Raw genomic sequence first — 26,539 nt, 5'->3', positions numbered from 1 at the left:
TGGTTTTCACAGATGCCTCTGCCACCGGCTGGGGTGCCACGTACAACGGGCATGCAGTGTCAGGGGTGTGGACGGGCCCCCAACTGCACTGGCACATCAACTGCCTCGAGTTGCTAGCAGTACATCTCGCTCTGAGCCGCCTGAAAAGGCCGCTACAGGGCAGAGACGTGCTGGTCCGTACGGACAACACTGCGACCGTTGCGTACATCAACCATCAGGGTGGTCTACGCTCCCGTCGCATGTCGCAACTCGCCCGCCATCTCCTCCTTTGGAGTCAGAAGCATCTGAGGTCGCTTCGAGCCATGTATGTCCCCGGTGTGCTCAACCGTGTGGCCGACGAGCTATCACGAGCTGTGCTTACGGGAGAATGGCGACTCCACCCCCAGGTGGTTCAGCTGATCTGGAGAGAGTTCGGAGAGGCTCAGGTAGACCTGTTTGCCTCCTCAGAGACCTCCCACTGCCGGTTGTTTTACTCCCTGACCGAGGGAACACTCGGCACGGATGCACTGGCACACAGCTGGCCCCGGGGCCTCCGCAAATATGCTTTTCCCCCAGTGAGCCTACTTGCACAGACCCTGTGCAAAGTCAGGGAGGACGAGGAGCAGGTCCTTCTGGTGGCTCCCTATTGGCCCACCCGGACTTGGTTCCCAGAACTCATGCTCCTCGTGACAGTCTCTCCCTGGCCCATTCCTCTGAGGAAGGATCTTCTGACTCAGAGACGGGGCACCCTTTGGCACCCGCGTCCGGACCTCTGGAAACTCCATGTCTGGTCCCTGGACGGGACGCGGAGGTTCTAGGTGACTTACCCCCAGAGGTACTTAACACCATCACTTCTGCGCTAGCGCCGTCTACGAGACGTGCGTACGCCTTGAAGTGGAACCTGTTTGTCGAGTGGTGTTCCTCCCGCAGAGAGGACCCCCGAAGATGTTCGATAGGGTCAGTGCTTTCCTTCTTGCAGCAAGGGTTGGAGCGAAGGCTGTCTCCCTCCACCCTTAAAGTACATGCTGCTGCTATTTCAGCATATCATGACCACATAGATGGCAAAACAGTTGGGAAGCACGACCTGGTCGTCAGGTTCCTTAGGGGGGCGAGACAATTAAATCCTCCTCGTCCCCCCTCCATACCCTCTTGGGACCTTTCCCTGGTGCTTCGAGCACTTCAGGATGCTCCCTTTGAGCCTTTGCAGTCAGCAGACTTAAAGCTTCTCTCCTTGAAGACTTTGCTGCTGGTTGCACTGGCCTCGATCAAGAGGGTAGGGGACCTGCAAGCATTTTCGGTCGACGAATCGTGCCTAGAGTTCGGGCCGGGTGACAACCATGTTGTACTGAGACCCCGGCCTGGCTATGTGCCCAAGGTTCCTACCACTCCCTTTAGAGATCAGGTAGTGAACCTGCAAGCGCTGCCCCTGGAGGAGGCAGACCCAGCCCTGGCTTTGCTCTGTCCCGTTCGCGCTCTGCGTATGTACGTGGACAGAACACAAAGCGTCAGGACCTCAGACCAGCTCTTTGTTTGTTACGGAGGCCAGCAGAAGGGAAAGGCTGTCTCCAAGCAGAGGATGGCCCACTGGATAGTGGATGCCATCGCCTTGGCTTACGAAGCTCAAGGCGTGCCCTGCCCGCTCAGGTTGCATGCACACTCCACGAGAGGCGTTGCATCCTCCTGGGCGCTGGCACGTGGCTCCTCGCTAACAGAGATCTGTAGAGCTGCGGGCTGGGCGACACCTAACACGTTCGCTAGATACTATAGCCTACGTGTAGAGCCCGTGTCCTCCCGTGTTCTCACCCTAAACGGGTAGAAGCACTGAGAATACCGGCTCTGTCGGCTTGCTGCACCCTACTGTGCATCCTTATTGCTCCAGAGTTAAAACCTGTCGAGTCCTCCAAACACCCTCGGCCTGGACGTGGCGGAGCGTCCGGTGCCAGGCCTTTACCCGCTGAATCTTTGAGAACCGGGTCTAGGCTGGGTCCCATATGTGTGACCCTACGGGGATCCCATATGTGTATATCTTCCACGGCTGCTCTTAAACGGAAGCCTGTGTCTTTCCCTTGGGCTAAGTCACCCCTTATTCATATGCAGTACAACCCTTGGGTTAGTCCATATGTGTATTCCCACATAACTCTTCTTAAGAATGTGGTTTCCGCAGCGTTCCCTTCCCTCAATTCGGGCACGCTTCCCAGTGTTATCCAATAATCTCACTGTATGGGTTATCACGGAACAACAGTGAAGGATACTCTCGGTGTAAGCCCCTTCCTATCGTCCTTCCAGGCAAGAAGGTGTAGAGGCTTACTCAGGGCGCTGGATGGGGTGCAGCAGCTGTGGCACTTTGGTAGGGATTCCTATTCGTCGTTCACCACGACGTACGTCGTAGTGACCGAACGATAGGGAACGTCTCGGTTACATATGGTAACCCTCGTTCCCTGAGGGAGGGAACGGAGACGTACGTCCCGCTGCCACATCTGCCGCTACCCGCCGGGGCGACCAGCTTTTTCAGGCTTGGCTCCTCAGCAAAAAACTGAAGTGCAATCTCACCAGCTGCTCGTTAAATACCCGCGCTGCGAGGCTGCACAGCTGATGCAAATGATTGCACGCCAATGTGCATTGGCTTGTTTAGTTTCACTCGAAGTAGATTGGCCTCTCTAGCGAGATTCCTATTCGTCGTTCACCACGACGTACGTCTCCGTTCCCTCCCTCAGGGAACGAGGGTTACCATATGTAACCGAGACGTTTTATATATATATATATAAAGGTTATTTATTGGCATCAGTGGTTCCATGAAGAGCCATAAAAAGGTTATATTTAATGGAAAAGTGTTTTTTGATCATTAAAATGTTCTAGAAAAAATGGTTCTTCTAAGATCTGTTACTGAAAGGTTCTTTGCCGAAACAAAAATGACTTATGATTGTACAGACCGATGAACTTTTTGGCTTTTGCTTTGATAACTTATATTGCTGAACTCAGAACTAGAGTCGTGAGAAAATGAAACACAATGAAGAATAACATCGACTCTCGCCTGTGATCTCCCCTTCTTCTGGCGGCTCTGTGACAGAGTTATATTTCTCTGTCAGCTCATCTGAAAATATTTTACACGTGATCACTTTATCAAACACAAAGAGAAGTTCATTAAGACTAAAGAATATTATAGTTTCAATATTATTATAGCAGCAAACCTCTCGTCAACAACACATGATCTGAGGAATAACTCGTGTCTGGAGCTCAAAGATTAAGATAAAGGTTCTTCATGATCCATCAAATCTTTCCGTTCCACAAAAGGTTCATTATAGTGGAAAAAGGTTCTTTAGATTATAAAAATGTTCTTCACACTAAGAAAATAAGATCTGATCACTGAGAGGTTCTTTAAGGAACCAAAAATGGTTTGTCTATTGGCATATTTTTATGAGTGATGTACAAGTGAAGATTGAAATATATTGAGCAAAAGTAAAATAATTTACAAAAATATCAACATTGAAGAAGTTGTGAAGATAAATGAGAAATAAAGTCCTGAATCTGCCTCTGTTCCTCCAGTAATAACTCGCGTGACTGCAGTGATCTCTAAATCTGCAGCGACTCTCAGGCGACTTCTGTTGAGATTGTGCGTAACTAGAAGTTTTCTTCCGGCTGTATTGCTGGTTTCTGCAGATATTAGTCAGGTTAGTTGTGGAGAATACTGATGAAACCAGGCGATCTCATATCTGAGGGTCATGATGCAGTTCAGACTGATCCTGTCCTTCAGCTCGACTCTGAACAGAGTCACTTCATCTTCAGGAACATCTGGAGGAACATCAACTGAGCCTCAAACATTATTAGATGAAATCATCTGTTATTGTACTGCTGCCATTTCAAGTATCAAATCCAGTTCTGCTCAGTGTTCTCGTATGTTTATCTTGTACTACTGAAACTCACAGCTCTTCCTCTTATTCTGCTCTTGTCCTACACACTGCTGACAGCACTGATCCTGAAAATTCAGCTTTGCATCACACAAATAAATGATAATTTAAAGTATAATAAATTGAAAACCAATTATTTTAAATTGTAATAATATATCACAATATTACACTTTTTTCTGTATTTTTGATCAAATAAATGCAGGCTTGATGAGCAGAAGAAACTTCTTTCAAAAACATAAAAAATAGTAATGTGTCCAAACTTTTGGCCTGCACTGTAGGTGTGAACCAATAGAGACGAAATGAAGCATCGAAAAACAATTCAGCATCACTTCCTTATCGCACAACAATGGTGTCATAAGACAAACAATCCGGAAGCGGGGGTCAAAGGTGACAACCCCACACCTGTTGGGGCTGACATACAGTCTGTTAAATTTTCTTCTTGTATTGTAGTGCTATGAGTATAATTTATTATTATAAAATGCAAAAGATATTGTCACAAGGCTGTAGCACAGACTGAAGACAGGCAAATGAAGAAAGTTAAAACACAACATAAGGGTTCACAAAATAAACACTGGACACTGATCTGAGGAAAAGGAGGAAATTAAGTACACATCCAAACAAGGCTAATTAATTAAACACAGCTGAACCAAACAAACTCATAATGATGGTGACCACAAAGGAGGAGTGGGAAAGTGAACAAAGGAAGACAGAAAACTAGGGAATACAAAGTAAAAGTCCATGAATACTAAAGCAAACTGAACATAACTGTGACAGATATGTGCGTACTTTTTCATTTTTTAAAGGTCAGATTAAAATGAAACTGTAATGGTGAAATACTGAAAAGTCCTGTAAGAGGAGGCAGTGCCTACATACACATCGCTGTGATTGGCTGATTTCACGCTGATGTTCCTGAAACCTATACTTTGTTTACAGCAGATTGAGTATATGGTAATAACAATTGCGTATTAATATTAATAGCTAGACATTAGTTGTAGCAAATAAAATGTACACTTCATTCTGTATAATTGTAGTTATTATTTCTGAATCAACACACAAATAGTTTAAAACTTATAAACTTGGTGAGACTTGATGAGAATTGGTTTTAATAAATATTGGCCCCTTTCAACAAAATGTTATGCAACAGTAATGGTTGCTTGTTGATGGTGATCGAGTAAATGCTACACCATCAGTGATTAATAATCAGCACACAGTGTTCTGTCACTGAGCTCTTCCTTAGCAGCTCCTCATGCACTTTCATCTCTACTTTCATCTTGAGTGCTTATACGGTTTAATTTTAACCAGGAACTCCCCAACAGCCACAAGTCCAATAGGGCATGTGTCACCGCTTCACACTGCGTTGGAGGCGTGATGTCTGAAAGCAGATGAGTATGTGACGAACACACCCAACATGATGCTTCTCTCTGTATAGATGACCCCAGATTATGATATTTTGATGAATCCTTCACATTTTACTAAGTACATATTGTCACAGTTGCTGGTGTAATCATCCACAGTAATCACAATCACTAGTTTAGATCTTATGAATAAAGTGAGTGGTACTTGAGGTTATAAATTATGTTAGGAAATTTCTATGTGGTGTTTGAGTGGTTTTCAGTGCTTGCTATGGTGTTCTTGGTTATTTCTAGGTGGTTGCTAGTCTCTATGATGTTCTGGTCTGTAAATATGACTTTGGTTGCTTGTAATCTTTGGCATATTTTGTGCCTGCTTTATCATCCATCAGGTGCAGTTTGTAAGTCTAATAGATAAGAACAATATTAGTACATCTTCCCTTAACAAGCTGGATTATTTGAGATATCATTCATGTCAATAGCACAAACGACGTGGGCCAAAGTTTAATACTAATATATTATTGAAAATTGAAGTATGAGCAATAGTTACAGTGATGCTTGCCTTATTTATAAGCACTGGCTGTATCCATTTGACAAGACTGGACATTAGCACAGTTATAGGCACAGTATATGGTTGTGTATTTGCTGTTTACTCAAGAACAAAACTGCTTCCTGTTTTCATTCAGGTTATTGACCTTTCGCACATGCTCTGTGAGAGGCCTAGAAGAGGAGAATCATACAGTTAAAGGGATAGTTCACCCAAAAATGAAAATTATGTCATAATTTACTCACCCTCATGTCATTCCAAACCCGTAAGACTTTCGTTTATCTCTGACAATGCTTATGCTCTGATAATGTTCCCCAACTCGAAGGATTGTTTTTATCCCGCAGGACAATGCTCCAATCCACACAGCCATGCCAATCAAAGTGTGGATTGAGGACCATCAGATCAAGACCCTGTCATGGCCATCACAACATCCAGACCTGAACCCCTGAAAACCTCTGGAATGATCAAGAGTAAGATGGATGGTCACAAGGCATCAAAAATCGCCCAACAGTAATGTGACCGACTGACGCATGGAATCTATGATTGGAAATCAGGGCTATTCCACCAAATATTAATTTCTGAACTCTTAAAGTTAAAACATTAGTATTGTGTTGTTTAAAAATGAACATAAACTTGTTTCCTTTGCATTATATATATATATATATATATATATATATATATATATGTATGTATGTATGTATGTATGTATGTTCATTAAGTTTAAAGGTACAATATGTAAGTTTTTGTAATAAAATATCCAAAAATCACTTGCACAGTGTGATATATTTCCTTCAGTTGTGTACTTACAATATCCCAAACGTTCCCAAAGATTTTTAATTTCAGAGAAATTCCAATTGTAAATAATGTCTCGTCCCTGGTCATTGTCGCCTGTCAGTGAAGTAATATCCACGTTATCCCTGGTTTCCGCTTGTACTGCCATAGTTGGCGACAGATGTGGACAACTGCGTTACGTCTAGCGGCGCGCTCACGCTGTTGTTGTTTCGTTCAAACATTATGGCCATGGCAAGCAGACTTTGGGACACAAGAACTAAAACGAGGATCAATATCAGCGTTTTCAAGATGCCGAGAGCTCCACGTCCACGTAATTCAGCACTTGCGGTTAGTTCGGTAGAATGAAATGTCTTTATTCCTTTATATCCGTGAGACTTGTGTGTGGCGCTGATATCTGTCTCTCATTAGCACTCGCGCCCTGCTTCATACCTCAGTCATGTTAACAACATGAATGTTTTCACTCATCCATAAACATTATTAGATCCATCGGCATGACGACAAGTTCCATAATTCTGCTTATGCGTCATCAATCTACGCCTTTGTTATTGTAAGAGGTTATAAAAATAATAAAAATAAAAAAATACATATTGTAGCTTTAACATTTAAAAAATGTTACACACCTAATCAACAATTTCAGTCATACATACATGGCAACAGCGCCTCCTATAGGCACTCAGCTGCCAGTAATAGCTGATACTTGTTACAGTAGCAGCTTTCCTTAGACACAATTTGCAACCCACTTTCCACTAGCCTGTGTACTTTACCCTGTACTCACACTTGCAGTCTGGGTTATTCATACATTGAATGGTAAATTGATATTTGAGCAATATACTAAGCAAGGCCCTGTTCTGACTGTAAGTGCCCCGTTGCAACAAACCCCGGTTACACCTTCTTACGATGGTCCACTTCAAACATTTTAATATATATAAGTAACTTTGCAACTACATGTCAACTAACTAGTTGTTACTTTTAGTTATAGAATGTCTAAGGTGGGCTATTGAAATAGTGTTAAACAAATCTGTTAAAGGGGGGGTGAAATGCTATTTCATGCATACTGAGTTTTTTACACTGTTAAAGAGTTGGATTCCCATGCTAAACATGGACAAAGTTTCAAAAATTAAATTGTACGTTTGAAGGAGTATTTCTGTGCCAAAAATGCTCCTTCCGGTTTGTCACAAGTTTCGGAAAGTTTTTTTCGAGTGTGGGCATGTGTGACGTCAGACAGGGCGGAATTTCCTTATATGGGTCCTAAGGGCACTTCTATCGGAAGAGCGCGGGCGCGCGCGCAATCGTAGACCAGAGCAAGAGAGCGGAAAGCAGTTCGCCCATCATCACAGCGCCAAAGCCCAGTTCGACGCCGGATTTGCAGATCGTCTAATACTTAAGGATGCAGTCCCAATGATAAAGGTTCACGGTCGTGCGTTGGAACCGTGAGTAAAACTGCTTGTCTGCTTCAAATGTCTGTGTGTTGTTAGCTATCGGCGCGTAAGCACAGCCCACACGGCACGCCTCCAGCTGCTCGTTTTTTTCCGGAAAGACTCGGAACTGCCTATCTTTCTTTTATAAATATAATAAAACTAAAGACTTTTTGGAGATATGAAGGATGCAGTACTACTCTATAGGTACTCAAGATTAAGATGAGATTGACTGAAAATGAGTGTTTCACCCCCCCTTTAAGTTAAGAAAACCAGAAGAACTGACTACAAAAGTTTATCAGGCACATTAGAACAATTACAGTGCTTTACAACTATAGAACAAAAAGAGTTAAATAAACTTATCACTTCATCTAAAACAACAACATGTTTATTAGATCCTATACCAACTAAACTACTGAAGGAAGTGTTACCTGTAGTGGAAGGTGGTCTCCTCAATATTATTAACTCGTCTTTATCTTTAGGTCATGTTCCAAGAACATTTAAACTGGCAGTTATAAAACCTCTCATTAAGAAACCACAATTAGATCATAATAATCTAGCAAATTATAGACCCATTTCAAATCTACCTTTTATGTCTAAAATACTAGAAAAAGTTGTGTCCGCTCAACTGGGCTCTTTCTTGCAAGAAAATGATATCTATGAAAAGTTTCAGTCTGGATTCAGGCCGCATCATAGCACTGAAACTGCGCTCGTTAAAATCACAAATGATTTACTCTTAGCTTCTGACCAAGGCTGTATCTCAATACTAGTTTTACTTGATCTAAGTGCTGCGTTCGATACTATAGATCATACAATACTCTTAGATCGACTTCAAAATTATACTGGTGTTCAAGGACAAGCATTAAGCTGGTTTAGATCATACTTATCTGACCGCTACCATTTTGTCTATTTAAATGGAGAAAAATCGATCATAACTCCAGTAAACTATGGAGTGCCGCAGGGATCTGTGTTAGGCCCTCTGTTATTCTCAATATATATGATGCCACTTGGAAATATTATAAGGAAACATGGAATTAGTTTCCATTGTTATGCTGATGACACTCAAATATATATTTCATCACGGCCGGATGAAAACGCTAATTTATCCAAATTGACAGAGTGTGTTAAAGATATAAAAGATTGGATGACGCGTAATTTTCTTTTATTAAATCCAGACAAGACAGAGGTAATACTTATCGGTTCAAAAAACCGCCCACAGAACCTCTCACAATACAACTTTGACATTGTAGGATGTCCTGTTACTTTATCCTCTACAGTAAAAGACCTGGGTGTTATACTCGATTGTAACCTGTCTTTTGAAAATCATATTTCGTATGTTACAAAAACTGCCTTTTTCCACCTTAGAAACATTGCTAAGCTACGTAATATGCTATCAGTTTCTGATGCAGAAAAGTTAGTTCATGCATTCATGACCTCGAGACTAGATTACTGTAATGCTTTATTAGCCGGTTGTCCTGCATCCTCAATAAACAAGCTACAGTTAGTCCAAAATGCAGCCGCTAGAGTTCTTACTAGATCAAGAAAATATGATCGGATCTTCTATCACCCTATAATCCATCGCGCTCTTTAAGATCAATAAATTCGAGGCTTTTGGTCATACCTAGGATATCCAGATCAACCAAAGGAGGGAGAGCATTTTCACATTTGGCTCCAAAACTCTGGAATAGCCTTCCTGATACTGTTCGTTACTCGGACTCACTCTCCCAGTTTAAAACTAGATTAAAGACGCATCTTTTCAGCCAGGCATTCATATAATATTGTTAATCTCACAGTTTCAAACTACAATCCGGCCTCTAGTTCATAAATGCCAGAGGAGAACTGGCCCCCGACTGAGCCTGGGTTCTCCCAAGGTTTTTTTTTTCTCCATTAGGTCACCTGATGGAGTTTTAGGACACCATTAGGTCACTTGATGGAGTTTTTCGGTTCCTTGCCACTGTTGCCTTTGGCTTGCTCAGTTGGGGATATTTGGGGATATTTAATTTTATTCTATCAATCAATAAATTCCACTAGAAACAAACTTTGTTGTATTATTTTATTTTAATACTGTGAAGCTGCTTTGATACAATCTGTATTGTAAAAAGCGCTATACAAATATACTTGATTTGATTTGATTTGATTAATTTGCATAATCAGATCTGGGGCTCTTTTAAACAACCGATCCACTTCCCCAAGTGGCAACAAAATGGCATCACCCACCTTCACCACGTATTTGAAAATTTGGGATCCGGAGAGACCAATTTCTCCGCTACCAACAGCTTAAATCTTTAATCCAAAGCAAAATAACTTTAACTAACACCCTACAGCCTTCTAACACCAGTGAACAGTTATTGGAAGTAGCCAACCACCCAATAAAACTTATATCCAAACTCTACAGCTTCATCGCTTCATCTAACCCCACAATAACCCTGCCCTAGGGGAAGTGGGAAAGCGACCTCACGCTATCTCCCGACCCAGATTTCTGAACACAGATCTGCAGAAATACCTTTACTATGACCACCAATTTACAACTCATACAATATAAAACCATCCACAGAACCCACATCACTCAGAGCAAACTATTTAAAATGGGACTATCTGACACAGACACCTGCTCACAGTGCACCTCTGGGAGCACAGACACCTATTTCCACGCCACCTGGCTCTGCCAGCCTGTTCACTCTCTCTGGACCACATTAACCAACACACTATCTTCGATCCTGGACTGCAGAGTCCCACTGTCTCCTGCACTCTGTCTCCTAGGAGATACTTCAGATACCCCCATCCCTTCCAAATACAAAACCCCAGTCCTTGTCTCTCTAGCTATTGCTAAAAAAATTGTCTTTCAAAACTGGAAATCAAAATCATCTTGCCATTTCACCCATTGGACCAACCTAATCACAGAATTCATTTTGACAGAAGACACCATAGCTCATAAAAAGAACAATATATCTGCCTTTAAAGAAACCTGGAATCCCCTCATAACCTTTCTACAAATTCAACAGTTAATGTAAGCCACGTGTGCAGGAAACTCTTTTGGTGTCTAAAGGTTTTAACAGTCTGTGTCTTCAACCATCTGTCATTATTCAGTCGGTATGGAGTTCAGGCAACTTCCTCTTCTGCTCTGTGAGTATTCTTTTTCTCTGTGTGTATTCTTTCTCTGTATGTCAGTGAATTTTACATTATTTTTAATATGACAGACAGCTTTATCCAACATGAAACTTCACTAAGACACTGGATTACAAATGTCTTTCCAGAATAAATGGACTGATGTTATTTAGATGCAATGCAACAATTTTTAAAAAAAAATTCTCATGTTGAATTTTTTTGCATCTTTTCAGTGTTTTGTTTAATTTATTTACTTTCAATTTGGTCCTGTGGTTGACAGTAATTGCAAATACATTTATCTCGGCAGTGATGTCAACATTCAGTTGCTTATACATTGGTTAAAACAGTTTTATATTTATATAATTTTGCAAAATTGCAGTATATTTATCAACAGTTTTGCAATTTAGGTTTAATTCATTAAGGGTAAGATACAGTTATAAGCCATTTTATTGCATTAAGTGTTTGCATTTGATGTGAATGGGACACAGAGGCAGTTTATTTTCATTCCTCTTTTTGTGATCAGAATGTTGGCTTGAAGTTCCCTAAACAGTTTTCTCTGCATAGCAAAATCTATCAAATAAATTCATCATCTGCACTCATACAGACGAATTTAGCTCTAGACAAAGTAGACAAGCCTCACGAAAAATAAGAACATTTGAGCTTATAATGGTGTTTCACAAGCATATAGGCTACTGTTATAATATGTCTGAAAAAGATCTTTGAGAAAAAAAGTTTTTCTCTTTTTTTAGTGCTGATTTCAAACATCCACTCTGGACACACTGAAGGTGATTATATTTGATTTATACATTTCATCAACACTAACTGTTTCAAGCCAGCTGAAAAATATTAGTGTTACATTTATAGGACTAAATACACCTTATTGTCTATCTAACAACGTTGCCTTTTTTAACATTGTCAGTCTATTATTCACAAATATTGTATATTACTGGAGTCTTGAGACAGAACAGATGATTTCCGTCTCTGAAGTCTAATATGTGAATTGTGAACTGTTTTTCACAACCACTGTCGATTTTCATGGCCGCCGTTTACAGCCTAGCAAAGCTGACGTGACATTAAAAAGCTGTAAGTCATAATGCAGGCATCTCTGTAACACTTTTTTTACTATGAAAAAAGAAGAAGATTTAGTCCTCATTGGTTTGGCGACAGCAACACCTACTAGTCAGAAACAGTAGTATTCTAGTTTATCTAACATCAACATTTTTAACATCAACAAAACTGCTGTATAGCAACATGTAGGTATGGAGAACAACACTAAAGTCTAACCTGATTCAGCAAGTATATTTTGCAATCAGGAAACCATATTTATACATTAAAAAAGCACATTGTTTTCATTGTGAATTGTTATTGGTTTACAGAAAGACCAAAACCCAAAGTGACCATTAAACCTGATCATCATGTATTCAGAGGAGACTCAGTCACTCTCAGATGTGACATATATGATGGAGGAGTCACTAGCTGGAGGTACAACTGGTATAAAGACGGTTCAACCAGTGTTTTCAGTGAACGACAGGAACACACATTCAGTTCTGTTACTGAGTCTGACGCAGGTAAATACTCCTGTAATGGGACAGAGACTGAAGGATCACGCAGATCACATCACAGTGATGAAGTTACACTGACAGTATCAGGTGAGTTTGAACATCTCTTCATAAACAGACACAAGTTTCACATTTTATCAATGAGTGATGTCTCCATTTCAGTTCCCAGAGCAGTTTTGAGTGTTTCTCCTCAGAAGTGGTTGACTGAAGGAGATCCAGTGACTCTGATCTGTGAGGTTAACGGCTCCTCTACAGGCTGGACATTCAGCTGGTTCACTGTAACTGGCCCAGGTCAGTTATAATGTGCTTCATCTGATAACATCTAAATTAAGTAAGGGTTAATGCCCGACGAGGTGTCCATTGTCAGGTATTAATGGACGACGGCAAAGTTTTTATCAAATCTAAAGTTTTTACAAACAATAACTTGGTTTCGGAGATATTTATAGTCCGCTCAGCTCGTAGAACCATTCAGTTTTGTTTTGATACGATAAATTGTAAACGGATACTTTGACTGCCTGTTGCTATGGTTACTCACAGCTGATGTAGCCAGCGCATTTATTTATTAATCTCGAACGGTAAACAGTCAGTTTCACCAGAAATCCTTTACTAGGTGTCCTCTATCACTTTTTAATGGACACCCTGCAGCCAATCAGAATCGAGTATTCACCCAGACCATGATATAACTGGGTTTATTCAAGTCAACCTGACTAAGGATTACATCAATAACATTCTACCCCAAACTCTTGCAATAGTGCCAGAGATCTGGTAACTTTAAGATGACATCCTAACATTCTGACTTCATCCAGGGATCGGGAATCATTATGAGCTCCTCTCAGACAGCAGCAGAGGAGCTGGAGGAAAGTACACTGTCAGTTCTGCTGATCTAAATCACTCTGGAGTTTATGTGTGCAGAGCAGAGAGAGATAAAACAGCCGTTTACAGCAACACACAACCACTGTGGGTCACTGGTGAGTATTTTTCATTTTTCAAAAAGAGAGTTTTGAAACTCAAATTTAACACTTCCAAATTCTAGCTGTAATTGTCTTGTCAGGTGTTTCTCCTCCAGTGTCTCTGATCATCAGTCCCAGCAGAACTCAACACTTCACATATGTCTCTCTCGCTCTGAGCTGTGAGGACCAGAGTAACTCTGATGGATGGACAGTGAGAAGATACACAGACAGCGGACGGCTGGAAGATTGTTCATCATCAGTGTGGGGATCACAAACAGGATCTACATGTAAAATCAGATCCACTGTCCCATCAGACACTGGAGTTTACTGGTGTCAGTCTGAATCTGGAGAGACATATCAGCATGTTAATATCACTGTCCACAGTGAGTCTTTATTTCCATATTTGTTCATTTCACTGGTATATTACAAACAATGCATACGCAGATTGGTGCAGGAAGCATTAGATCAGGGATCTTCAACCTTTTTGAAGTTTTGTCTAAAATAACTAGGCCTATATGTAAAAATAACGGTGTGTGTGTGTATTGACGTAATTTATTACGATTACACTGTAAATCTATTATAATAATAAATGTTGTTATACAGTCAATATTAGGGCTCGATACTTTTTAGGCACTGACCAAATTGCCTCAATACCATTGAGTATTAAAAAATGTATTGTCATTCAGTACCAAATTTCATTACCTAAGGGGTAAGTCAGTGAGCCATAAGCATGCAGCCTGATTGCATTGTGGCCAGAACCATTGTGAGGCATCAAGGAAAAACACTATTTTATGGCGGTTACGCTCAGAGACGTGGCTCACACATGAGACTGGTGTGTAACACCATGTCCTAACTACACACGACACGCAATAAAAGGTATCTTTTCCATTTTAATAGTGTTTGTCCTATCCAGCCGCGATGGCGACACGTGACGATTCTATTTTAGAAACAGTTTCTATTTTTCTGCAACATCGCGGCTGGAACAACATAGACAAAGTGTGGCAATGATAATGGTAGGCTACTGTTTATGTGCTTTATTTAATGTTAAAAGCATGCAATGTGACTTTGAATATCATTTAGTGCTCCAGCTTTGTAGCTGTAACAACAGCAATGGATAATTCACCTCAGATCTTGAAATTAAACAAATGGAAACAGGAACGTTCAAATGTTTCATAGTTTAAATGGTGTAATATTTTTGAATTTGATTATGTAGCCTAGGCCTACTTATCTATTTTCTTGTGAGTGCCATCGAGATCACTCTCTGGTGCTGTGCACTCGCCGCGAGACTCCGCCCACACACTGCTCTGATTGGCTTTGGGATTTGATTGATTTTGATGCATCTTCAGTCCAGTGTGGACAGACACTTTTTGTCTAGAATTTGTTGCTGGAATCTTATCGCATCGCGACTGGTTAGGACACCGTGTAAGCGCCCCAACCCCCATTGATGTAGATGTGGAAAAGATCAAAAGTGTGGCTACATTTCACTAGACTCTATGCCAACAGCGCGAGGTGAAATATTTGCGACAAGAAAACTGCTGCCAAGACAAACAACACAACAAATGAAGCACTTGAAAAATGATCGTTCAGTCTAATTCAATTTTAGTCTAAATCAAATTTAGAGATGTTAAAATGGTGCTGATGTGATCATATTTCTAGGATTTAGTAAGGGAGCTCCTAGAGCCTACGTGACATCTATCCAAGCATTATCATAATCTAGTATTGAGATCATGAACGAATTAATTCGTTTTTCACCATTAGACCATTATATGTCATAGTTTGGCAACATTTCTAGGAGAAAAAAAGACTGTTAACACTGACAATGGGATTATCAAAAGAAAGATTGCTATCAAACATAACACCCAAGTGCTTAACTTTAGAAGACAATGTAACCGTTTGGAAATACAGTTGAGTGCTGTCAGCAAAACACTGAAAGCTTCCCAACGCAATCAGCTCTTCTGACTATTTGCAAACATTGCATGTGTCCTGTGTTTCTGTAGTTGGTGTGATTCTGGAGAGTCCTGTTCATCCTGTGACTGAAGGAGATAATCTGACTCTACGCTGTTTTTATCCATATATAAGCCCACCAAAACTCAGAGCTGATTTCTATAAAGATGGATCACTCATCCAGAGTCAAACTACAGAGATGATCATCCCTACTGTCTCAAAGTCACATGAGGGTTTCTACTCCTGCAAACACCCAAAGACAGGAGAGTCTCCCAAGAGCTGGATCTCAGTCAGAGGTGAGAGTCAATGAAACTGTGAGCTGATTTATTTCTTCATTTGCCCTCGTTCAGATATAGTGCATGATAAAGTGTTTGTGTGTCTCTTTTTCAGGGTCTCATTCTTCAGGGTCTCATTCAGACTCTCAGATCTCTGTCCTCCACATACTCAGTTCTGCACTGGCAGCTTGTCCATATCTGATAGTGACAGTCGTACTGATTTACAAATGCTGCAAAATGAGAGGAAAAACACCTGAGTGATTTATTAGAAATCATAATCAACATTAGGCTACCCATATTTAATTGGCCAATTGTGACAGCTTTCTTTTGCTTGCTATCTGGAGGTATTGTGACAATACAAATCAATTCATTTGAATCTGTCCTTTAGCATACCTTTGTTGAGAAACCAATACAGTGAAAGATGAACAAACCTAGCTTAAGTAAAATATTTTGTTTGTATTTAACAGTTATATCTGTTGAAGAAGAAGAAACTTCTATCTGATTTTAAACCAAGAAAACTTCCATGCTTCCTGGAATCACTCAATATCTTATTCACAATCTTGGGCAGAGCGTGCTTACTGTAAAAAAAAACACACTAAAACTGTGTTCTAGTGACAACATCATGTTTAACTTTTCATGTTTCTTCTTTAAAGGGGTGGTAATGCCCTTTTCACAAGATGTAAAATAAGTTTATGATGTCCCCAGAGTGTGTGTGTGAAGTTTTAGCTCAAAATACCCCACAGATATTTTATATAGCATGTTAAAATTGTCAGTTTTTGAGGGTGAGGAAAAACGCACCGGTTTGTGTCTGTTGCTTTAAATGCAAATGAGCTGCTGCTCCCGGCACAGGGGGCGGAGCTTCAACAGCTTGCACTCACACACACATGCACTGAAAATTTCTAAAACTTTTAGCCTTTTATGTTCAAACCGGAGTCAGACAATGATGGAGAGACTCAAGAAGTGACAACATGTAGAAGCAACAGGAGATTTCTGAATGGTTAGTTGATGAATTTATGAAGCTGATGTGTAGTCATCTTCTAGTCATTGATTAGCATATTCTGTCATGATAATCTATAAATCGTGTTCAGGGGGCGGGGTTATGCAAATTTTAGGGTTGGTGATGTCACTAACCCGGGAGGAATGTGGTGTAGTCTCTACCAGCCGTTTGTTGTAGTCCTTAAAAAGCGATTTGTTTAAAAGCAAATATCTCCCTTTGCTTTGAACTTTGAGCGTTGTAACTTTGCAGATGTTGTTTATGCTCAAACAGCAACATTACACACTAACTAAAGTTAAAAAAGTCAAATCATAATCAACCACCCCTTTAAAAATAAAGAACTAATGCTGAAAAAAAAATGTTTGAGAGCTGTTTGTTGTTAATTCTTGCAGTGTGTTACTTGTACAATCAAATCAAAATAACTATGACCTATGTCATCTGCATTAATTATTACAGTTAGCATATGCAGATAAAAAGAATCTCTCACATTTTAATCAATTCCTGAACATGCATTTTTTTTCTCTCCAAAGCCAATGACTTCACATGTGATTGTTTTTTTGGTTCTGACTGGTGTGTGAAAATGTAGCCTACTAGTGGTTTCTGAATGTAAATATGAATTTAAAGTGTAATATGAGTAATGGCAATATTGATGCTTAGCAAGAACCAACCTCTAATTAAATTTTGAATGAGTTATGTGTTAAGTCTCGTTCTACATTAAAAATGAATAAAACTAAATCTGATCACTGATGTATGTTTCTTTTCACACTGCATGAGGTTTATTTTGCATCAAGGCACCATCACTAGAAATTTGCCGGGTGTACACAGTGGAATCTTTGCCGTTGGAGAAGATCAGTTTCAGTGGTTTTCTTTTTTTCTCCGTTGGGAGAAATCGTGGAATCGATTATGTTCATATGTATGTATGCATCATGTATGAGAAACTACGAGCCGAGCAGAGTACCTTACATCTTACCAGGCATGTCCTGAGCTACCAATCATTTTTAAACATGTTTAAAAAATTCAGGAAGACAGTCGAAATTTGACAAGTGTAGCTCTCCCCTATTACCAAATCATATACACACATCATACAACCAGTACTAACAACCTTATAGTGTGCGCACTGAAGGGGGTGGATGGATTCCACTGCTGCTTCAATGTATATGTAATAAGTGATTATAATCAAGGTATTAATCAATGTTTTTTCCTTCTAAATATCAAATAAGTTGAATGACTTCTCTGGAGATTTTACTTTATTATAGAAGTTACCAGTGTGATTACTGAAATGTTCTTGTATTCTCTAATGTCTGTATTTGATATCTGAATGCAGTAACAGTGCTTGCTCATGTAGCCTGGCTTCCAGGAATGAAATAGGGACTTGTTTTATGTTTTGGTCTTCAGCGTGTTAAGACATATAGGGGTCATTGAAGCCAATAGTTTAAGGGACTATTTCTCAGTTAAAGCCTTACTTTCCCAACCCAGGCTCATTGGAAATACGTTACTCTGCCTACATTATGATCAGTCATGTTAAAGCATAGAGTAAATTTACCGAATAAACAAAACACAAAAGAACATGACGTCCTCCATTGTGTCTGTCGCTCGTAATGCTGTTGATCAAACTACAGGTCTCAGATCAGTGCAGAGTCACTGAAACACACGCTTCCTCTCATAACTAAAGCTTACACACGGTCGACATCATTTACAGTGCTGTGTTTGTTACAGCTGTGCTTTATTACACTTCAGTTTTATGTGCAATGCCATAATTATACATAATATATATAAAAAAGTGTATATATATTATTGGATGTGGTCAATATGATCATGAATGTCTGAAACGAGCATCTTCCCTCTCCTGTCAGTGACTGGACATCATTTACCATGGACATTATATTTCACACAGGCCATGAAACTGTGGATTATTTCATTAATAAAAGGCAGAACCAATATCTAATCTAATTGCAATTATTATTATTAATATTTGTATTTATTTTGTTGTTATTTAATCAAATAATAATTAAAAATGTAAACAAATGAATAATGAAATATGACTATAATACTATTATACTGTAAACCCATTTATAATGCAAATCATTGTCCAGCAAGTGTTGCAGTCGCTGTATAATTTACAGCTTTCTTTTCGTAAAGAGAAAAAATTGTGCACAAAACACTTAAATATATAAATATTTAATATAAATATACATACAGTACAGCATATTCAACATTATAAAGTGGCAGTGTAACTTGGTAAGGGTCAATTTCAGTATAAAAATATGAAATTTGATACAAAAGCATGTAGTTTATAGAGGAATGCTCTAAAAGAGTTTAATGCACTTTTGGTCATGGTCACATAGTTTGGTAATGTTCTGGTGATCTGAGGGCTAAGATGATCATGTGTGTGTTGTAATCGAGACAGAGCGTAACGCGTCATAATCTGAAGACTACGCCCACCGGGGGGGGGAAACACGGTCTCCATTGACTTTGCACTGCGAGAGGCTGCCTCCTTGTCATTTCTTGCTTCTAACAAAAGACAGAATAATGCCTAAAAGCTGCTGTGTGACAAGGTGTACAGCAAACAAGCTAAGAAACCCAGAAATGAGTTTTCATAAGCTGTCGACCCCAAAAAACAAGCGTTTGAGGACATAAAAGTGGATACAGGCTGACCGAATGGGTAAATTGTGGGATCCTGACACTCAGTATGCACTAAAAATACACTACGTGTGCAGTAAGTTAAACATTTGGTCACTGGTGAGTCAAATATCCAAATGTCAGTTTTATATATTATATTTCTATAAGATAAACTATCCTGTGTTGTCAATTACGGTCTCCTCCAGTGGCGTACGTTAGTTCTCAGAGTAATGAGACACGTGACGCTCTGTCTCAACTGCCTGTATCCACTTTTATGTCCTAAAACACTTGTTTTTTGGGGTCGAGAGCTAATAAAAACGTATTTCTGGGTTTTTTAACTTGTTTGCTGTACACCTTGTCACACAGCAGCTTTTAGGCATTTTTCTGTCTTTTGTTAGAAGCAAGAAATGACAAGGAGGCAGCCTCTCGCAATGCAAAGTCAATGGAGACGTTTTGATTGTTTTCCCTCCCGTTGTGGGCGTGGCCTAAATACGCTCTGTCTCTATGCTGTGTGTGTATAAAGATGATCATGTGTGTGTTGTAATGCTGTGTGTGTGTAAAGACACTTATCGTTGACTTGTTCCAGTGGAGAAGAGCAGGATTAGTCTGGCACTAGAAGCTGGTGTGTGTGTGTGTGTGTGTGTGTATGTGTGTGTGTGTGTGTGAGAGTGTGCGTGTGTGTGTGTGTGTGTGTGTTATCTCAGTTCCTCACGGTGGGAGAAGATGGAGAAGCAAAGACGCCAGCAGAACCAGGAGTGTGTGAGACACATTCACATCAGGATCTGGAACACACACACACACACACAACTCGCATCAAGTCCTGCTCATTCAACACTAACAGTGACTGTGTTTACATGCGCACCAATAATGCGGATCATCTCAAATAATCAGAGTGAGGATTTAAAGTCCCCCTGTGGTGAAAATCCAGCTTTTAATGTTGTTTATGTGTGTATGTGGTGTTTTTAATCTGCTTTAAGACAAAGCATGTGTAAATTCATAAGTCGACACCATTGCTGAGTATTTTCTCCTTAAAACTGCAGTGAACCAAAGACAGTCTCAAACACACGCTTTGAAATCGCTGGTGTTTCTGACGTCACAAACTACCTTGTAACCAATCAGATCAACGTGTGATCGTCAACCAGTGGATCTCTGAGCTGAGTGAGTGAGTGGAGGCGGGGCTCATTTGCATATTCATAGAACCGCGCATACTAAATGAGGCAAGGGTGTCGAGTTACAGTCAAGATATTTTAAGGCATGAAGACATTTCATTCAAGTAAAAAAACATTTAAATATGTCATTTTGGTGATCAAAGATGAGTTTTAAGGGATAAAGTTATTGACTACAGGAGGACTTTAATGTCATGTTTACATGAGCGCCACAAACCTCTTCTGATTATTCGCTAAGAGTTGTGGTTATTTTTAACACCATACTTCACAGCTCAGATGATGAACTCATACAGTGAGAGTGTTACTTTGCACTGTATACTTTGATTTGTTCGCAGTCATTTATGGAGATGCACCAGAAAATATCTCTGAGCAACACTGTCAACATCAGCTCAGTTTCTGGCCTCTTTATTAATAAATTCAGCATGTTTTACTATGATTTTGGTTGCTTCAATTATGAGCCATACTGAATTAATTTGAACAAAGTATGGTGTAAACATGAGGCAAACTTGAATTGCAATATTGTGTGCATCTCATTATAATCGCATTATGAGGGTGCATGTAAACAACACAGTCATCGTCACTTAGATTATAAAGAAGAGTTTTAAATGTAGCCAGAATTATTTTTTAAAAGGAATATAAAATGATGGTGTTTATCTGCAGATTCAAGCCTCTTTATGTTCACTTACTGTCCCTGTCTGATACGGCGTCTGGATCACAGTCTGTGGAAACTGGAGCAGAGAGAGCAAAGCAATCGCTAGTTTAGTATATAGACTACAGATTTAGACTATAATTTAATATATAGTAACTTAAAGGAAGAGTTCACTCAAATATACTGTCAAACCAAAAACTATTCAGACACCAGATATAATTTTTGATATTTCTTCACTAGTGTGATCAGGACACTATAGTTCATTTCTGTAGTTCATTTCTGTCATTTCTGTGAGGAGAGCAAAATAAAGTAAACTGTGAGATATTACACCCAAATATTCTTCATACAGAGACTACCAGTGACATTTATGAAATTTGGGACCAAAAATGATTGGGACACTTTGAGCTGATCATGTTTTGCTGAAGTGTGTTTTCTTTATTTGCTAATGCTCTTTTTACACACAGACTGAACACAGTGAAGCATTGCTTGGTGATTGGTTGAGCTAAACTGGTATTATCTAATTGTGTAGTTAAATTTAACAGCTGACAGATATTCAACATAATTCATGTGTGAGACAGTCTAACAGAAGGACGGACAAAACCAGTCAAACATCAACTGAGTTCTGCTCATATTTTATCACCATGTTCTAAACTATAGTGAATAAACTGAACTGTGATGATGTGAGAGATGTTGAAGGCGTCTGAATATATTTTGGTTTGACTGTATATTCACGTTTAGATGATCTGAGTCTTACCAGGCGTTAACCCCGCGCTGACGTAGAGCGGCTCAGCCGACGACTGGTTATCATCTGCATATATCCGTAATGTGATCGGAGAGCCCCACTTCCAACAATCCGGCACGACCACAGAACAGCGTCCTCCTGTAAATAAGCTGGAGACGGCACGTATCTCTCCATGAACTGTTTCTGAAAGATGCTCGACGTCCACATGAACGCTCTGGTGTTTCTTCAGCTCATGAGCGTCATCACAGGATAAAGCACACTGGAGACACGGCTTCTGCTGAGGAGCGCAGCCTGAGGATTTACACAAGCAAATATTGATATATACGTTTCTTTCAGTAAATACTGATATTAAAACACTGCAGAAATGAAATACTCACTTGCACAATAGAAGATGCAAGGCAGTAAAACCAAAGTTTTGTGCCTGAGGAGAAAAGAAAAGGGCAGATTATGTGCTAGATCTGTACATGCTCACTTTAAGTGTTTAGATATTGAATAAAGGTTATATTATAATAACACTAAGGTTGCCTAATTTAAAGCCTGTGTAACAAGTGGATTTCATCATATTTCCCCAAGTTGACTGATTACATTAATACCTAAAAATTCTGTCATTCACTCACTCTCATGTTGCTCTGAACCTGTGTGAGTTTCTCTGTAATGTTGAACACAATCCTTTGATGAAGAATGTGGGTTATCCAACAGTTGCTAGTCCCCATTGACTTCCATTTTATATATATATATATATATATATATATATATATATATATATATATATATATATATATATATATATATATATATATATATATATATATATATATATATATATATATATATATATATGGGTAGTTGACGTGACGTGGCTTTTTCACCGTCACAGAAGATAAAAAATAATTTATTTCACATTTTCATAACTTAGAATACTATAAATGGTTAAACATTTTGTTGTTTTACATGAATTTGTTGTTTAAATACCTGAGTTATTTTTTATTTTTTTACAACTTTGAGCCAAAGCTCAAAATCGTCCTATGGTGTGACGGTAGACAACATAATTTCATAAATATTAACTTTTATAAATAAAGAAAATAATGTTTAAACATCTTAATGAACACTCCTGGCATAATTGTGCAAGTGTCTATTTCACTAAGTGGCCATCAATTTTTCTATACATACATTTCTAAAAGTGTAGGCATTTAATAAAGTTTGTCACAGAAAAAAATGTCCTTTGGTGTTACGCAATAACCTGATATTAAGTTGGGCAATATCATGGACAACTACATTTAGATGAAAGACCCCATTCAAGGTCATGTGACTGAAGACCCCTATGAAGCCCATGAGCAGTGCACATTAGGGGTGTGAACCTACACTGGTCTCACGGTTCGGTTCGATTACGATTATCATATCATCGATTCAGTTCAATTCGATATCACAATGCATCGCGATGCACCGCATCCTCAATTTTAAATTTCTCTTCAAAAGTGATGTGTGCGCGCGTGTGTGTGTGCTTGGGAAGTCGCAGTGACAGAAACAGTGACATTCCAGTTAAAGTTTCAAGGGAGTAAAGCTTGTTTATGCCATTAAGAAAAGGAAAATCTGTCAAATAAATTTTGTTTTACAAAAATGTTCATTTAAAAGCAGCGCTCATTAATCAGTGTAGGCTATTATGTTACCATTAAAGATGCGCGCATCAACCGTCGCCGAGTCCGCTGTTGAAGGTGACGATCATCCATTTATAATCACGCATAACAACACAGAATAATTGTAATTTGACCATCGGGTGCGGATACTTAAATCAGAGAATATTATTGGGGCGGGTGGACTGTTTATTTTTGGCTGCGGATTCGGCGTTGGAGCTCATCCGCGCATCTCTCTGACTCTGCCAGGCGTTAACAGCTCGGGGTGAAAACGGTTAACGTGGTTTATGAAGTTAGTGGTATTAGCCTACCTCCTGCATATTCTATTTGTGTGTGACATGAGCGCACACAGCGCGTGTCTTCTGCAGTTCGTGCTTACCAGGTTGTTCCTAAAAGCCGAAACGTGCCCAGATGTCGGCTTTTAAAGTAGTTGGAGCATTTTTAATATTCTCGCACTCGCGTCTCGCCTCCCTCTGCCATTGTATGCTTCCGCCACAATGCACGTACGCGACAAATGACGTCAGAAAAGTCCGTACATTATAATCGGTTATGGTCTATTACTGAACCGATACCGAATCGTCCTCGTCTGCATCGCGATGCATCGTAGAAACGATTAATTTTGACACCCCTAGTGCACATGGCAAGTATTTCTCTCAGAATTGTTCAAATATTTACCTGTGTTTTCAGACCACTGAAATTGTTAAGTTTTTTTGTCCTTTAGTGTGACACTCCTAAATTTAATTTTTTTATTAAAATTTGTATTTTTAACAGCAGGACTATGTAATATTATGCAAATGTATCATGCCAATTGCTAATAACAGTTCAGCTAGTATTAGCATGGTTATTAACTGCCACAAAAGCTCAAATGTCCTTTGGTGTGACAGAAAATGTCACAGGAAACGTCCTTTGGTGTGACACATTGGTCTGTCACACCATAGGACACAGATGTCACACCATAGGACAAGACCTCATTAAGAAGCTTTTAAAACGAAAATATAACGTTTCAACAAAAAAACAAAAGTCCTCCTTTATTATTGTTACAATAAACACTATATATTCTGACTCTTTTTATGCAATGACTATCTTTGTCCTTTGGTGTGACGTTTTGTCCTATGGTGTGACAAACATAAAACAACAGAAAAATATACTTATTTTAAAATATCTTTTAAAAAAAGAGTCAAGTTTGGCATTAGGGGAGTTACAATAATATCTCCTCTTAAATAGGTACAATTTCAAACAGTTTTGTAAGGTTGGCAAAAAAGTTTTATTGACATTCGTAGGGAAAAGTTTACCAGGTTCATCTATCTATGGTGAAAATGATTCTAATTAGTACTTTCATGTAAAATAAATATTACTTTAAGAAAATAATGTTTTAATAATGTGAACAATTCTGTCTCAAGTATTTTTTTGTTATTTAATATAATTTCTTAGTACTTTTTAAATGTCACACCATAGGACACATTTACAGTACTGTTGAGTGAAAACGTGAAAAAAATATGTGAAGTCATTGACAAAATGAGTGACCACTACTATTTTCTGAAACTGCAGTTTTCATACTCCATAAATATATGTATTTTTTCTTAAAAAGTTATGTTTTCCAAAAAAAGTGATTTTTCTTGGCCATTTGTCAACTACCCATATATATAAATAATACTATGAAAGTCAATGGTGGCCATTAACTGTTTGGTTACAAACATTCTACAAAATATCTTCCTTTGTGTTCAACATTACAGAGAAACTCACACAGGTTCAGAGCAACATGAGGGCGAGTAAATTACAGATTTACACTTTTGGTGAACTGGCCCTTTAAATCATATTTAGGGAGTTTTTGGTGAACTATCCCTCTGCCCTTTTCTTTGTTTTTTTTTTTAATGTTCTTTTATATCCTATTGTTTATTTTCTATATATTGTATTATATTAGGACTACTTGTCTGGATTTAAGAAAAAAAAAAATTAAAGTAACACTATCACATGACGTAACACTATGACGTAGGCTACTAAAACTCATACCTAGTTGAATTTTTTTATTATTATTATTGTTTAGCTAATTTGGTTTTTGACATTTCTAAACATAAATCAACTTACTAACAAGATAAGAGCCAAACACACAATCTGGCTGTAGAATATTTACATACTTACGGGTTAAACCGTGAAGGCATGTTAGGGTCCACAGTAATGCGGAAGTCCCCGATAGTTTATCTAAAACACACTGGGTTTTAATTCAGAGAAACTGCTGAAAATAGCCGGACTTCTGTATGAAGGCAGCCCGAAACCAGAAATACCAGAGAATTCGATCCCCGATTTCAAGATCTAGTAACTTTACTGAGATTTCACTGTTCACGTGTGAAAGAGACTGTCGCGTGAATGCCGGGTGATTCATTCCATAGATTCACGTGATGATGACGAAATGACTTCTTCTTCGTCTTCTTTATATGGCGGTTGGCAACCGTTGGCAACCAGCTTTCGGTGCATTACCGCCACCATCTGAACTGGAGTGTGGATCAAGGGTCGACCTACACTTCCTTAAATTCCTTTTACTAACCCAGTTAACTACAAAAAAGAAAACAAAAAAGAAAAACAAATTTCACCAGTTCCTCTTTGCAGTATATCATGCAAATGTAATGTCATCTGATTCTCACCAAGTTGTAAAATTAATCTTTGTCTGGCTTGATGATATTTAGGACAGTACATAATTACATGCTCTATAGTCTCTTGACTATTGCAATATTCACATATTCCATCTACATGTTTTTTCATTATAAATAATGTTCTATTTAATCCTGTATGACCTAGACTCATTCTGGACACCACATCTTCTTCACGCTTACTTCTACATTTATTCCTGTTCTTTCCCACTTTTCCTTGAATTCTATACACATGTCTTCCAGACTTTTCATTATCCCATAAACACTGCCATT

The 26,539-nt window shown here is 39.1% G+C and overlaps 1 protein-coding gene and 2 long non-coding RNA genes across 3 annotated transcripts; 1 reads left to right on the top strand and 2 right to left on the bottom strand.

Annotated features, from left to right (window-relative positions):
* Positions 1–11,011: 11,011 nt before the first annotated feature.
* Positions 11,012–17,559, top strand: LOC308697145 (Fc receptor-like protein 5). Its single transcript, XM_081376275.1, has 8 exons — positions 11,012–11,110; positions 11,842–11,877; positions 12,469–12,741; positions 12,814–12,942; positions 13,458–13,619; positions 13,703–13,984; positions 15,599–15,841; positions 15,936–17,559. The coding sequence occupies exons 1-8, from the start codon at positions 11,080–11,082 to the stop codon at positions 16,079–16,081; spliced, it is 1,302 nt and encodes a 433-aa protein (XP_081232401.1). The 5' UTR covers positions 11,012–11,079; the 3' UTR covers positions 16,082–17,559.
* A 2,475-nt stretch (positions 17,560–20,034) lies between these two features.
* On the bottom strand, positions 20,035–22,159 carry LOC308697197. The gene is made up of 3 exons (XR_014030910.1): positions 22,003–22,159; positions 21,286–21,327; positions 20,035–20,215 (listed from the first exon to the last, which is right to left on the bottom strand). It is a non-coding gene; the product is annotated as an uncharacterized lncRNA (long non-coding RNA).
* A 46-nt stretch (positions 22,160–22,205) lies between these two features.
* On the bottom strand, positions 22,206–25,857 carry LOC308697198. Its single transcript, XR_014030911.1, has 3 exons — positions 25,761–25,857; positions 22,368–22,411; positions 22,206–22,281 (listed from the first exon to the last, which is right to left on the bottom strand). It is a non-coding gene; the product is annotated as an uncharacterized lncRNA (long non-coding RNA).
* Between the last annotated feature and the right edge of the window lie 682 nt (positions 25,858–26,539).

This window comes from Scardinius erythrophthalmus, assembly GCF_964197995.2.
Source record: "Scardinius erythrophthalmus genome assembly, chromosome: 10".
Classification (NCBI taxonomy): Eukaryota; Metazoa; Chordata; class Actinopteri; order Cypriniformes; family Leuciscidae; genus Scardinius; species Scardinius erythrophthalmus.
Note: the sequence above shows the minus strand (reverse complement) of the source record. Positions and strands in the feature narration are given on the sequence as shown.